General features: G+C 41.3%; 1 protein-coding gene across 2 annotated transcripts in view; it reads left to right on the top strand.

The window, feature by feature from the left end:
- LOC129819497 (small conductance calcium-activated potassium channel protein 2-like) overlaps positions 1 to 15,417 on the top strand; it is a 45,588-nt gene that overhangs the window by 3,733 nt on the left and 26,438 nt on the right. For both annotated transcript variants that reach the window (XM_055875802.1, XM_055875801.1), the window contains exons 2-4: positions 282 to 377; positions 680 to 961; positions 12,975 to 13,096. In XM_055875802.1, the coding sequence (XP_055731777.1) occupies positions 282 to 377; positions 680 to 961; positions 12,975 to 13,096 (500 nt within the window). The remainder of the gene's footprint in view (positions 1 to 281; positions 378 to 679; positions 962 to 12,974; positions 13,097 to 15,417) is intronic.

The raw sequence follows: 15,417 nt of genomic DNA on the forward strand, positions 1-15,417 counted from the left end.
ACATTATTTGAAGGCCTTCAGTATTTGTTGCTGACTTAAGGTTACTGTGGCCAGGAATCAAATAGAGGCACATTGTAGAGCGCTGTGGACAATGCGCCTTTTAAAGGAAATGTTCCTGTGTTCGCGGAGATCGTATAAATCGGAAATTACCTTTAAATGTCAAGCGTGCTATAATGTGCCTTGAATTGAATCCCAACTGTATGTTAAAAGAAGGTATATTTGCCACAATGAAGCTTACTGTACGTTAAGATAAGTGTGTCCACTACATGTTTCCCCTACAGATCTCTATATACTCTATGGCTATGAAGTCTGTTATCAGCCTGTCCTCTCTCATCCTGCTGTGTCTGGTCATTGCCTACCACATCTGTGAGGTGCAGGTAATTTCACCTCTCTGACTACTTACTACACTGCCCATACTCTCACTATCTTAAACTAGCTTATGTGATCCCTCAGCTTAGATTCTTTGAAGTCATTCTACTCTACAATACATTCTGTTATATACCAGACTATAGTAGAGATTCTATTGCTAATGGGGAACGTAGATGGTGACAGAGGGCAACCTTGTCTGGTACTTCTCATTATATAATTTATTACACTTTGACTACACTCTCATTGAACTGTACTTCATATATGCTCTAACTCTGACATTGTTGTGTACCCATACTCCCATCACTGTTAGCTCTACATCCATGATAACGGATCAGAGGACTGGCAAATTGCCATGACAACGGAGCGTGTGAGCCTGATCGCCCTTGAGCTGTTTGTTGCGGCGGTGCACCCTTTCCCAGTGGGTCTCCCATTGTCATGGCAAGCCATGTCCCCCACGCTGTCAGAGACGGAGCTGGAGATCGTGCTGGCTCTACCCATGTTCCTGCGACTCTACCTCCTGGGTCGTGCCTTGATGCTGCACAGCCGACTCTACACAGACACCGCCTCGCGCAGCATTGGCGCCCTCAACAAGGTCAGAGGTCAACATTTGTCACCATGCAAGTTATGCAACCTCTCCCTCAAATCTTAGTTACTTGCTTTAATGGACCTGTACATACTCAGGTTGTACAATAAACAGAATGGTTTTGACTTGAAATTCAGTAGTAAGTACCTTCTCCATCATGTCGAAACGATGCTAAAGCAGCCCATTGGATTCCACAACACTTCCAGCAGATACTCACACCAACGCTAGGTGTTGCATATTCATGAAATTCAATGTGCTGCTTTAGCATTGGCTAGCCGAGCATGCTGACGAAAAAATAAGTAGTCCTTTCTTGAGTTGGGCTCTAGAATGTAACAATCGTTGAGCATTTGAGCTTATGGTTGAGTGTGGGGGAAATGGGTTGCAAATTGAGGTGAGAGCATTGGAAATACGTTTAACGGTTGATCTGCTTCTACTCTGTGATTGGCACTGTGTGCTCTTTTCAAAGGATGGGTCCTGGCCTTTCGGGGGACCTAGGGATCCAGGGGGACGGGGGTGGTCTGCCGGTCACTGGGATGACAACCCAACTTGGGAGGGGCTTTGGCGGGTGGAGTAGTGGAGAACAATTGGAGGGTTACTTATTAGCAATGCAAATATCATGGTACGTCTACAGTATATTGACACTCAATCACTATGGTACTTTTTAAATGGTAAATTTACAAACATATGATGAATGGATTTGAAACTTGTATCTCATTATGGTAAATGGTGAAATAAATATAGCCAGTTATAATTGTAATGGCTTAGCAGATAAGAAAATAAGAACAATATTTACCTGGCTCAAAGAGAAGGAATATAATATATATTGTTTACAGGAAACTCATTCAACAATTTTAGATGAAGGTGAGTGGAAAATGGACTTGGGGGGGGGGAATATACTTCTCTCATGGGCAAAGAAACTCAAAAGGGGGGATGACATTAATTAACAGTAATTTTGATCCGAATGTGCAAATTGTCCAAACAGATCTGCAAGGTAGATGGATGATTTTAAATATGTTATTGGACCATAAACAGATATGGCTCATTAACCTTCATATTGGAACTAGTCGATATATGGAGGCTTAAATATCCTGACCTAGTGAGATATACCTGGAAAAGGCTCAATCAAGCTAGTCATCTTGACTTCTTTCTTATGCCATTCTCGTTGGCACCAAAAGTGAAAAAAGTGTTGATAGGGGATAGAATGCGGTCGGACCATCAGATAATTGGAATATACACTTATCAAGGCACAAGGCGAGACCCAAATACAGACACAGGAGGCAGATGGTTGGCGTCTTACAATATTTATTAATCCAAAGGGGCAGGCAAGAGAATGGTCATGGACAGGCAAAAAGGTCCAAACCAAATCAGAGTTCAGGAGGAACAGAGTGTCAGACAGACTCGTGGTCAAGGCAGGCAGAATGGTCAGGCAGGTGGGTACAAAGTCCAGAAACAGGCAAGGGTCAAAACCGGGAGCACTAGAAAAAGGAGAATGCAAAAAGCAGGAGAACGGGAAAACCGCTGATTGACTTGGAAACATACAAGACGAACTGGCACAGAGAGACAGGAAACACAGGGATAAATACACTGGGGAAAACAAGCGACACCTGGAGGGGGTGGAGACAATAACGAGGACAGGTGAAACTGATCAGGGTGTGACAACACTACAGTTCAAAAGTTTGGCGTCACTTAGAAATGGCCTTGTTTTTGAAAGAAAAACCATCAAATGAATCAGAAATACAGTGTAGACATTGTTAATGTTGTAAGTGACTATTGTAGCTGGAAACATCAGATTTTCTATGGAATATCTACATAGGCCCATTATCAGCAACCATCACTCCTGTGTTCCAATGGCACGTTGTGTTATCTAATCCAGGTTTATCATTTTAAAATGCTAATTGATCATTAGAAAACCCTTTTGCAATTATGATAGCACAGCTGAAAACTTTTGTTCTGATTATTAAAGAAGCAATAAAACTGGCCTTCTTTAGACTAGTTGAGTATCTGGAGCATCAGCATTTGTGGGTTTGATTACAGGCTCAAAATGGCCAGGAACAAAGAACCTTCTTCTGAAACTCGTCAGTCTATTCTTGTTCTGAGAAATGAAGGCTATTCCATGCGAGAAATTGCCAAAAAACTGAAGATCTCGCACAATGCTGTGTACTACTCCCTTCACAGAACAGCGCAAACTGGCTCTAACCAGAATAGAAAGAGTGGGAGGCCCCGGTGCACAACTGAGCAAGAGGACAAGTACATTAGAGTGTCTAATTTGAGAAACAGACGCTCACAAGTCCTCTACTGGCCGGTTCATTAAATAGTACCTGCAAAACACCCGTCTCAACGTCAACAGTGAAGAGGTGACTCCGGGATGCTGGCCATCTTGGCAGTCTATGAACTTTATCGAACAGAACATACATGTATTGTGTAACATGAAGTCCTATGAGTGTCATCTCATGAAGATCATCAAAGGTTAGTGATTAATTTTATCTCTATTTCTGCTTTTTGTGACTCCTCTCTTTGGCTGGAAAAATGGCTGTGTTTTTCTGTGACTAGGTGCTGGCCTAACATAATCGCATGGTATGCTTTCGTCATAAAGCCTTTTTGAAATCGGACACTGTGGTGAGATTAACAACAAGTTTATCTTTAAAATAGTGTATAATACTTGTATGTTTGAGGAATTTTAATTATGAGATTTCTGTTGTTTGAATTTGGCGCCCTGGACTTTCACTGGCTGTTGTCATATCGATCCCGTTAACGGGATTTCAGCCGTATGAAGTTAAACATAAATACCAAACTTGTTTTTGCATGGATTCTGCGTTTAACAGCTAGGATCGCTATTTATTGTCCCAGAATCCCGCTTAACTGACAGGTTAAAATCTACTTGAAAGAGACACTAACCTAGCTAAGATGCTAACATTAGCCATCAAGCTAACGAAGTTAGTCCCAGATGAGTTTTCCAGTGGAGCCCTCTGTCTGGAGAAGTAAATTAATGGTTCCAGCGCTGTAGGAACTGTATCTACTATTCTTTGTTTCAGGACAAACTGGATCACTCAGAGTTCCAATGCGGCAATTGTTTGCTTGCCAAGGATTATAGGCTTGAGGTGGCTTCCTTGATCACGCAGGTCGCCAGCCTATGTAAGAAACTGGGGGAAAAGCAGAGTGGAATGTTTATCTTTTCTATCCCGGTCGCTGGACAGCGCTCGCGCATGTTGGATGCATCTCTGGCTTGTCGTTTGTCGTTATCCGACTGGCCGGTGTTGCCCAAAGATCATTCGCCAGGGCAGCCATCTGTCGAAGGAGCACAGCAAGAAGAGCAAGGCAATCAAGGATGGTCGCATGTCACGAGCCGTGGAAGCCAAAGACAACAGCCTCCCGCAAAGCAGTCTACACTCCAAACGAGAGGCCCGGAACGGATGCAAACAACGAATAGTTTCGCCGCCCTGGAACCTGATCTTCCTGCACCTTCGTTGTTGGGGGTACATGTGTCTATGGCCGCTGTGCCTTCTCCTACTCCTTCCCCTATGATTTTGAAGTTGATGTTGGCGACCTTCCATCCCTGCTCTGGATCGAGCAAGGCTTCTCGATCTGCCGGAAGCCTACACCATCCTGTGAAGCGTGGGAGAGGGCGGATTTCCCCGTCCTTCTTGCCAGCCGTGATTTTGGGAAGCTCCATGGTAAGAAATGTGACTGTTCTCAGTGCAAAAACAATGTCCTATCCCTGAGCTCGAGTAAATTACATTACTAAGCTGTACCCGAATGTACTACACCAGGACATGGACATCGATTCTATTGCAGTACATGTGGGTTTTAATGACATTATAAAGGGCAGCGCTGAACAGTTGAAACTGGATTTCAAAGAGCTGATTGACTTTCTGCTAGACACTAATAGAAGACCCATCTTATCTGACCCTGTGCCCTCTCTGAATCATGTCATTGAATGCTTTAGCATGATTCTTTCTCTTCACAACTGGCTACGTGATTATTGCAGCTGAATTAGCTTAACTTCTGTTGACAATTTTGATACCTTTTGGAAACAAAACATGTTTTATAAGGAGAATGGGATGCTGTGCTCCTTGATTTGGGTGGATCCCATTCTCCTCATCAAACGTGTTTTGTTTTTCTGGATCCTTTCACAGCATTATAAGGCTGCATTGAGACAATGACTTATCAATGGCCCAAGCCCAGTTCAGTTAATCGCTAACATTGTGTCGCTGAGTCATCATAATGCTTTAGCAAATGTACATTACACCAGGGGCATTGATAGACACAATGTAATTAACCTAATTTATGTCCCCCTAACTGCCCTGAATGCCTCTGCTGATCATACAGCTATTGTATGCAGCAATCATGTGCCTATGAACCAGATTTATTCTGTTAGCATTGAGGCGGTGTGCCCTAGTAGGAAGTCCACTGTGTGCGGCTCACCCTGCACTAACATAAATAACATGAGAATATCTACTTCTGCTAAGCTACCCAATAAAGTACAGAAAACAAGCAAGCATCCCAGAAAAGTGCTCAAAATAGCCCACATTAACATATGTAGCTCAAGAAACAAAGTTCATGAAATTAATAACTTGGTAGTAACAGATGACATTCATATGACTATCTCTGAAACTCACTTAGACAATACCTTTGATGATACAGTGGTAGCAATACATGGTTATAATATTTACAGAAAATACATAAATGCCAGTGGTGGAGGTGTTGCTGTTTATATTCATAACCACATTCCTGTAAAGATTAGAGAAGATCTAATGTGAAATACTGTAGAAGTAATATGGCTACAGGTTCATCTGCCTCACATAAAGCCCATTCTTGTGGGAAGCTGCTATAGACCACCAAGTGTTAACAGTCAGTATCTGGATAACATGTGTGAAATGCTTGATACACTAGTATATTTTCTGGGTGATTTAAATATTGACTGGCTTTCATCAAGCTGCCCACTCAAGAAAAAGCTTAAAACTGTAACCAGTGTCTGCAACCTGGTTCAGGTTATCAGTCAACCTACCAGGGTAGTTACAAACAGCATAGGAATGAAACCATCAACATGTATTGATCACGTCTTTACTAATACTGCAGAAATGTGCTTGAAAGCAGTATCCAGTATACAGATCGACTGTAGTGATTACAATATAGTAGCCATATCTAGGAAAATCAAAGTTCCAAAGGCTGGGCCTGTATAAGAGGTCATACAATAAGTTTTGTAGTGATTCCTATGTTGCTGATGTAAAGAATATTTGTTGGTCCGTGGTGAGTAATGAGGAGCAAACAGACGCTGCACATGACACATTGCTTATCCCAGTTACTAATAAGCATGCACCCATTAAGAAAATGACTGTAAAAACTGTTAAATCCCTGTGGATTGATGAGGATTTGAACAATTGTATGGTTGAGAGTGATAAGGCAATAGGAATGGCAAATAAGTCTGGCTGCACAACCGATTGTCAAACGTACTGCAAATGAGAAATCATGTGACTAAACTGAATAAAAAGAAGAATAAACTACACTATGAAACAAAGATAAATTACATAAAGAATTATAGTAAAAAGCTTTGGAGCACCTTCAATTACATTTTGGTAAAAAATGATTGTTGTCTATCAAGAATGACAAGCCAATGACAACTTGGATAGAAAATTACTGAGGATAATAGTGGATGATATTGCCATATCTTCACTTTAAGCCTAATAGAAAGTGTGTGCCCTCAGGCCTGGAGGGATGCAAAAGTCATTCAGCTACCTAAGAATAGTAAAGCCCCCTTTACTGGCTCAAATAGCCGACCAATCAGCCTATTACCAACCCTGAGTAAAGTTTTGGAAAAATTTGTGTTGACCAAATACAATGCTATTTTACAGTAAACAAATTGACAACAGACTATCAGCACGCTTATAGGGAAGGACATTCAACAAGCACAGCACTTATACAAATGACTGAGGATTGTCTGAGAGAAATGTATGATAAAAAAAGATTGTGGGGGCTGTTTTGTTAGACTTCAGTGAGGCTTTTGACATGACCGATCATAGTCTGTTGCTGGAAAAACGTATGTGTTATGGCTTTACACCCCCTGCTATATTGTGGATAGAGTCACCTGTCTAACAGAACACAGAGGGTGTTCTTTTTTATTTTATTTATTTTATTTTACCATTATTTTACCAGGTAAGTTGACTGAGAACACATTCTCATTTGCAGCAACGACCTGGGGAATAGTTACAGGGGAGAGGACGGGGATGAATGAGCCAATTGTAAACTGGGGATTATTAGGTGACCATGATGGTTTGAGGGCCAGATTGGGAATTTAGCCAGGACACCGGGGTTAACACCCCTACTCTTACGATAAGTGCCATGGGATCTTTAATGACCTCAGAGAGTCAGGACACCCGTTTAACGTCCCATCCGAAAGACGGCACCCTACACAGGGCAGTGTCCCCAATCACTGCCCTGGGGCATTGGGATATTTTTTAGACCAGAGGAAAGAGTGCCTCCTACTGGCCCTCCAACACCACTTCCAGCAGCATCTGGTCTCCCATCCAGGACCAACCCTGCTTAGCTTCAGAAGCAAGCCAGTAGTGGTATGCAGGGTGGTATGCTGCTGGCATACCTTTAATGGAAGTCTCTCCAACATAATCCAGAAAGAATCAAGAATTCCCCAGGGCAGCTGTCTAGGCCCCTTGCTTTTTTAAAATCTTTACTAACGACATGCCACTGGCAGATGACTCAACACTATAGCGACTGAAATGACTGCAACACTTAACATTGAGCTGCAGTTAGTTTCATAATGGGTGGCAAGGAATGAGTTAGTCCTAAATATAAAAAAAAAACTAAAAGCATTGTATTTGGGACAAATCCTTTACTAAATCCTAAACCTCAAGTAAATCTTGTAATAAATAATGTGGAAACTGAGCAAGTTGAGGTGACTAAACTGCTTGGAGTAAGCCTGGATTGTAAACGGTCATGGTCAAAACATACAGTAGTAGCTAAGATGGGGAGAAGTCTGTCCATAATAAAGCGCTTCTCTATCTTCTTAACAGCACTATAAACAAGGCAGGTTCTACAGGCTCTAGTTTTGTCGCACCTAGACTACTGTTCAGTCGTGTGGTCAGGTGCCACAAAGAGGGACTTAGGAAAATTGCAATTGGCTCAGAATAGGGCAGCATGGCTGGCCCTTGAATGTACACAGAGATCAAACATTAATAATATCCATGTCAATCTCTCCTGGCTCAAAGTGGAGAAGAGATTGACTTCATCACTACTTGTATTTATTAGAGGTTGTTGAAAGCACCGAGCTATCTGTTTTTTTTAATGTAATTAAATGTAACCTTTATTTTACTAGGCAACTCAGTTAAGAACAAATTCTTATTTACAATGATGGCCTACACCGGCCAAACCCGGACGATGCTGAGCCAATTTTGCACCGCCCTATGGGACTCCCAATCATGGCCGATTGTATTACAGCCTGGATTCAAACCAGGGTGTCTGTAGTGACGCCTCAAGCACTGAGATGTAGTAGTGGTGCAGCGGTCTAGCACACAGCTCAGACACCCATGCATACCCTACAAGACATGCCACCAGAGTCCCCAAGTCCAGAACAGACTATATGAGACACACAGTGCTACATAGAGCCATGACTACATGGAACTCGATTCCACATCAGGTAACTGATGCAAGCAGTAGAATCAGATTTAAAAACAGATACAAATAAGGAACAGCAGGGACTGTGAAGAAACACAATCATAGGCACAGACACATGCATACCAGTGCATTCCAGTTGAATACTTCATGAAGCTGGTTGAGAGAATGCCAAGAGTGTGCAAAGCTGTCATCAAGGTAAAGGATGGCTATTTGAAGAATATCAAATATAAAATATATTTTGATTTGTTTAACACTTTTTTGGTTACTACATGATTTCATATATGTTATTTCATAGTTTTGATGTCTTCACTATTATTCTACAATGTAGAAAATAATTCAAATAAAGAAAAACCCTTGAATGAGTAGGTGTTCAAAAATGTTTGACCGGTAGTGTATGTTACTAGTAACCCATTATACCTCCCTAACACTAGTCTTCTATTTATACAGGGGTTTTAATATGTACACTAGTGTTCTATTTAACAGCATATTCGGGAATAGTTATCTTCTCCTTTCATATCTACATACAGAATCCTTATATAACGTTATAAATCAACATAAATGCCTACAGATAATAGTCAGTGGGGCTTAGATATTGACATCCTCTCCATGTGCATCTTCAATGATTCCTAAATGCCTACATTAACACCTCGTGCTATTATCAGTGGTTCTCAGACCATGCAGACTTTTCTATCGTTACATCCTATGCATATATACCTTCAACAGTTCTCTTGCCGCTACTTCCTATACATATGAAACACCCTGTGCTCAATAACACCTTGTGCTATTACTAGTAGTCCCAGACTATGATGGGCGGTGGTGGACAGAACCCTATATAGCGTTTTAGATCGAAAAACTCAGCTCACAGAACTGGTTGGGGTATTCATACAGACACGCACTTCTTTCACACCGGAGCTAGTCTCCTGACAGCTCTTTCACTCAGTACTTAATAGTAATAATCTCCTATTATCTCAATTTAGATCCTCTTTTAACAATCCAAATTTAAATCCTCTTATTATCCCAATTTCAATCCTCTTATTATCCAGTTTATTATATTCTTTCCACACTCACACAACTCTCACATCCACATTCACCTTGTGCTATTACTTGACTCAAGACTAGTGGTATCCTCCTCCATTTTTATGTTGAGTTTTATTGGTTTTATAATTTTTTTCGTATTATTTTTAAACAAATTCATTTAAATTGACATACTGAAATTCAGTCGCCGTGTCCTTCAATTGTTCGCAGCTGTGCAGCTCACAGTAAGGGTCTGGTCTGGGCGGGTCCTTGTCAACTTTTGGTCGGACGGGAATTTTACTCACGCTTCATAAATGCGCCACCGGGTTTCCTCGCATACTCCCACTGGAAAGCTCCGCAGGGAGAATCAATAATCCTATTCGTGACATGGAATTGTCATTGAAATTACCACCAGGGACACCTGAAGTCAATATTAAATGAATAAATATGTATTATCAGCTAGCTGGAGAGGTTCTAACCAACTCAATGCACCATAGTACACATGTCGGTCAGGAGCTCCGCCGGGGCAATCCCGCTAGTTCTCTTATATACTGCTTACACAGACAAGTTATATTTACATGATGTAGCTTATTCATTATTCATAATTAACTCATCATTAACGTTTGGTTCATGCATGTGACTGACCAATACCTCACGAGGCCTCTTCTCTCCAATTTGAGAACTTAAAACTATGACACCCCTTTCCGTTCTCAAAACAGTGTTCTGGGCGTTATGCCGATACTGATAGTGAGGATTCCTCCCAGTCACGATCAAATCAGTCACTTGCATGAACCCAGTTGAATTGGTTATTAGAAAAGCACAAACATACAATTTTCCTTCACAAAATACAGTGCCAGTCAAACGTTTGGACGCACCTGCTCCTTCAGGGGTTTTTCTTTATTTTTGCTATTTTCTACATTGCTAGAATAATAGTGAAGACATCAACACTATAAAATAACACATATGGAATCATGTAGTAACCAAAAAAAGTGTTAAATAAATCAAAATATATTTTAGATTCTTCAAAGTAGCCACCCTTTGCCTTGAGAGCTTTGCACACTCTTGGCATTCTCTCAACCAGCTTCATGAGTTAATCACCTGGAATGCATTTCAATTAACAGGTGTGCCTTGTTAAAAGTAAATTTGTGGAATCTATTTTATTTTTATTGCGTTTGAGCCAATCAGTTATGTTGTGACAAGGTAGGGTTGGTATACAGAAGATAGCCCTATATGGTAAAAGACCAAGTCCATATTATGTCAAGAACAGCTCAAATAAGCAAAGAGAAACAACAGTCCATCATTACTTTAAGATATGAAGGTCAGTCAATGTGGAAAATGTCAAGAACTTTGAACGTTTCTTCAAGTGCAGTCGCAAAAAAACATCAAGCGCTATGATAAAACAGACTCTCACGAGGACCGCCACAAGAAAGGAAGACCCAGAGTTACCTCTGCTGGAGAGGATAAGTTTGTTAGAGTTAACTCCTCCCAGAGCGCTAAGAACCTTGGCGTGATCCTGGACAACACCCTGTCGTTCTCAACTAACATCAAGGCGGTGGCCCGTTCCTGTAGGTTCATGCTCTACAACATCCGCAGAGTACGACCCTGCCTCACACAGGAAGCGGCGCAGGTCCTAATCCAGGCACTTGTCATCTCCCGTCTGGATTACTGCAACTCGCTGTTGGCTGGGCTCCCTGCCTGTGCCATTAAACCCCTACAACTCATCCAGAACGCCGCAGCCCGTCTGGTGTTCAACCTTCCCAAGTTCTCTCACATCATCCCGCTCCTCCGCTCTCTCCACTGGCTTCCAGTTGAAGCTCGCATCCGCTACAAGACCATGGTGCTTGCCTACGGAGCTGTGAGGGGAACGGCACCTCAGTACCTTCAGGCTCTGATCAGGCCCTACATCCAAACAAGGGCACTACGTTCATCCACCTCTGGCCTGCTCGCCTCCCTACCACTGAGGAAGTACAGTTCCCGCTCAGCCCAGTCAAAACTGTTCGCTGCTCTGGCACCCCAATGGTGGAACAAACTCCCTCACGACGCCAGGACAGCGGAGTCAATCACCACCTTCCGGAGACACCTGAAACCCCACCTCTTTAAGGAATACCTAGGATAGGATAAAGCAATCCTTCTGGACCCCCCCCCCTTAAAAGATTTAGATGCACTATTGTAAAGTGGCTGTTCCACTGGATGTCATAAGGTGAATGCACCAATTTGTAAGTGGCTCTGGATAAGAGCGTCTGCTAAATGACTTAAATGTAATGTAAATGTAACTGCACCTCAGATTGCAGCCCAAACAAATGCTTCACAGAGTTCAAGTAACAGACACATATCAACATCAACTGTTCAGAGGAGACTGTGAATCAGGCCTTCATGGTCGAATTGCTGCAAAGAAACCACTACTAAAAGGACACCAGTAAGAAGAAGACACTTGCTGGAAATCTGTCCTTTGGTCTAATGAGTCCAAATTTGAGATTTTTGGTTCCAACCGCCATGTCTTTGTGAGACGCAGAGTAGGGGAACGGATGATCTCCGCATATGTGGTTCCCACCGTGAAACATGGAGGAGGTGGTGTGATGGTGTGGGGCTGCTTTGCTAGTGACACTGTCTGTGATTTATTTAGAATTCAAGGCACACTTAACCAGCATGGCTACCCAATCATTCTGCTGCTATACGCCATCCCATCTAGTTTGTGCTTAGTGGGACTATCATTTGTTTTTCAACAGGACAATGACCCAACACACCTCCAGGCTGTGTAAGGGATTTGACCAAGAACAAGAGTGATGGAGTGCTGCATCAGATGAGCTGGCCTCCACAATCACCCAACCTCAACCCAGTTGAGATGGTTTGGGATGAGTTGGATCGCAGAGTGAAGGAAAAGTGCTCAGCATATGCGGATACTCCTTAAAAACTGTTTGAAAAGCATTCCAGTTGAAGCTGGTTGAGAGAATGCCAAGAGTATGCGAAGATGTCATCAAGGCAAAGGGTGGCTACTTTGAAGAATCTAAAATATATAATATATTTTGATTTGTTTAACACTTTTTTGGTTACTACATAATTCCATGTGCTATTTTATAGTTTTGATGTCATCACTATTATTCTACAATGTAGAAAATAGTAAAAATAAAGAAAAACCCTTGCATAAGTAGTAAGTATTTTTTTATGTAAGGGTGGATCAGCTTTAATATTGCAAATAAATTGTGACTTCTGTCAATGTAATTGTCTGCATCATTTCCAATCCCCCATATATATATATATATATTTTATAAATATATTATTTTAAATATATTTTTAGGGGTATATATATATATTTTTTTTTTTATTATTTCCCCCTAACCCTACCACTGTGGATATTAATATTATTATTATTTTGACTTGTATCCAGATCCACTTCAACAGCCGTTTTGTGGTCAAAACCTTGATGACCATCTACCCTGGCACTGTGTTGATGATCTTCAGCGTCTCTCTGTGGCTAGTTGCTGCCTGGGGCCTACATGTCTGTGAGAGGTAAGTGACTAAGAAGGGAAAGGGAGTAGAGAGAGGAAGGAGGAAAATAGGGAAATTGGTATCAGATTTTGCCAGGATTCATTAAAAGCAGTGTTAATTTCGTCAACTAAAATAGTACTCTACAATATTCGTCAAACACCTATTTTTCAGTGGCAATTGATGACTGAATAAATAGACCTAGAAAAAAAATAACTAAACAAAAATTATTTTTAATTTCAGTTGACTAAAATGAGACAAGACAAAATTATCTCTGTGACTAAAATCTGACTACTAAATGGACTGGGCAAGAGATTTTGGAGAGATTGAGAGCTTTTCGGTGATAAGCTCAAATAACAGGACAGATGCACAGTGCAGTTCTGTTCAGCAGTGGGATGGACTCAACCAGCAAACACAGGCTACTTCAGTGGTGAGCTGCAGGGAAGCAATCACTGTGGACAGACAGGCAGCCAGCCAGACTCTGCTCTGGCTCGGCCTCCGATTATAGCCTGCCTACACATTGCGCAGGCGACTCTCTTGCTTCACCACCAGCCTTCTAATTAGCAAGCCTTGGCCTGGTTAAGAAACACAAGCTGCTTTACGAAATCAAAAGCAATAGCTGCATTGAGTTTAATTGTAAAATAACAGTCAAGCTATGTTTTCCTTTCTCTTTAGTAGACTATAGAAAAGTAGTCTGTCTCTCTCTCAACCATCCCACTTTTTCCACAGCATTTCATATATAGATTATGTTGCCAAGTCCCCCTCTTACTCAGAAGAAACAGTTTGATTCTACTGCTGAAAAGACATGACTCATAATACTGGTGCTACGTTTTTTTCTTTCTATTGTGCATCAGCACAATAGAAAGACACTCTATGTCGGCTCTATTCATGGAATTTCTATCTGCAATGTTCAACAACGCTTTTCAACTGAACCTGGCTGTGGGAACATTACCAGTAGCCTATATGCAAACATTTTGGTGGCACAGAAAGAAAGGAAAAGGGATAGCAAACAATTTATTGACAAAATGTATCTTACCACTACGCTATTTCTGAATTGGTAAATAAGTTTATTTTGAGTTAAAGCTGCGATATGTAACCCTTTGGGCGACCTGACTAAATGCACATAGAAATGTTGAGTTATAGATCTGTCATTCTCATTGAAATCAAGTCTAAGAAGCGGAAGATCTGTTCTATGTGCGCTATTTCTATGCTTCCCGTTCTTCAGTGTTGTTTTTGTATACCAGCGCCAAACAGCTGAAAATACAATCTTTTTGGTTATGGAAAATATTAGTGATGCACCGATATGACATATTTGGCCGATACCAATATCCAATATTTTCCTTGCGAAACAAAACTATACCGATAACCGATATTTAAAATGGTTGCGGTCTTTTAAGCATTCTAGTACATTTAAATAGTTAACACACACAGACATGGATGCAGCGTTCTAAGGCACTGTATCTCAGTACAAGAGGCGTCACTACAGTCCCTGGTTCGAATCCAGGCTCTATCATAACCGGCAGTGAGAGTCCCATAGGGCGGCGCACAATTGGCCCAGCGTTGTCCGGGTTTGGCCGGGGTAGGCCGTCATTGTAAATAAGAATTTGTTATTTAACTGATTTGCCTAGTTAAGTAAAGGTTACACACACACACCACTGACCCCAAACATTTTTTGTTGGCATTTACGTATGTCCCCATTACCAGTAAAACATAATCAAAACCTATTTCTTTCACTTACTTGCTGTGCTGTTTCGTTGTTCATTTCTTCAGTCGTTTCATTCTCAACCAGGATTTCTATGGAAGGCCATTTGGGTTTTTGCGTGTCAAAAACGATACACCAAATAAGCTTGTTGACCAATCAGGACCTGACTATGACTGCAAGTCACATAATAATTTAATGCATCCATACATTTTTACGTAGTTATTACACATTGATTACACTATCACTCGTATTTCATATGTCAATTTCAACAATTTCACATTGTTTGCATCCGGGAGCTAGCTAGCTTTTTTTTATGACCAGCACTGTAGGTGCGCGAGACAATTTTACCAGCATCGTAGCATACGTATCGATGAATCGTTGTGTATGTTATGATGCTGGTAAAATTGTATCGAGCACCTACAGTGCTGGTCATAAAAAAAAGCTAGCTAGCTCCCGGATGCAAACAATGTTCTTCCTCAAAAACATAGCAAAACGACATGATCTGTTTCAGTAGCTATAGTTAGCTAGCTAACTGTATAGGTAGGTGTCATCATCTAAAATAACCCTAATTTATAAGCCAGTTCTTATTTGATTAATGGTGGTCGGACCCATCTATGTGAAGCTAGCCACAATATGGATTAGC

Source organism: Salvelinus fontinalis, chromosome 22 (genome assembly GCF_029448725.1).
Source record: "Salvelinus fontinalis isolate EN_2023a chromosome 22, ASM2944872v1, whole genome shotgun sequence".
Classification (NCBI taxonomy): domain Eukaryota; kingdom Metazoa; phylum Chordata; class Actinopteri; order Salmoniformes; family Salmonidae; genus Salvelinus; species Salvelinus fontinalis.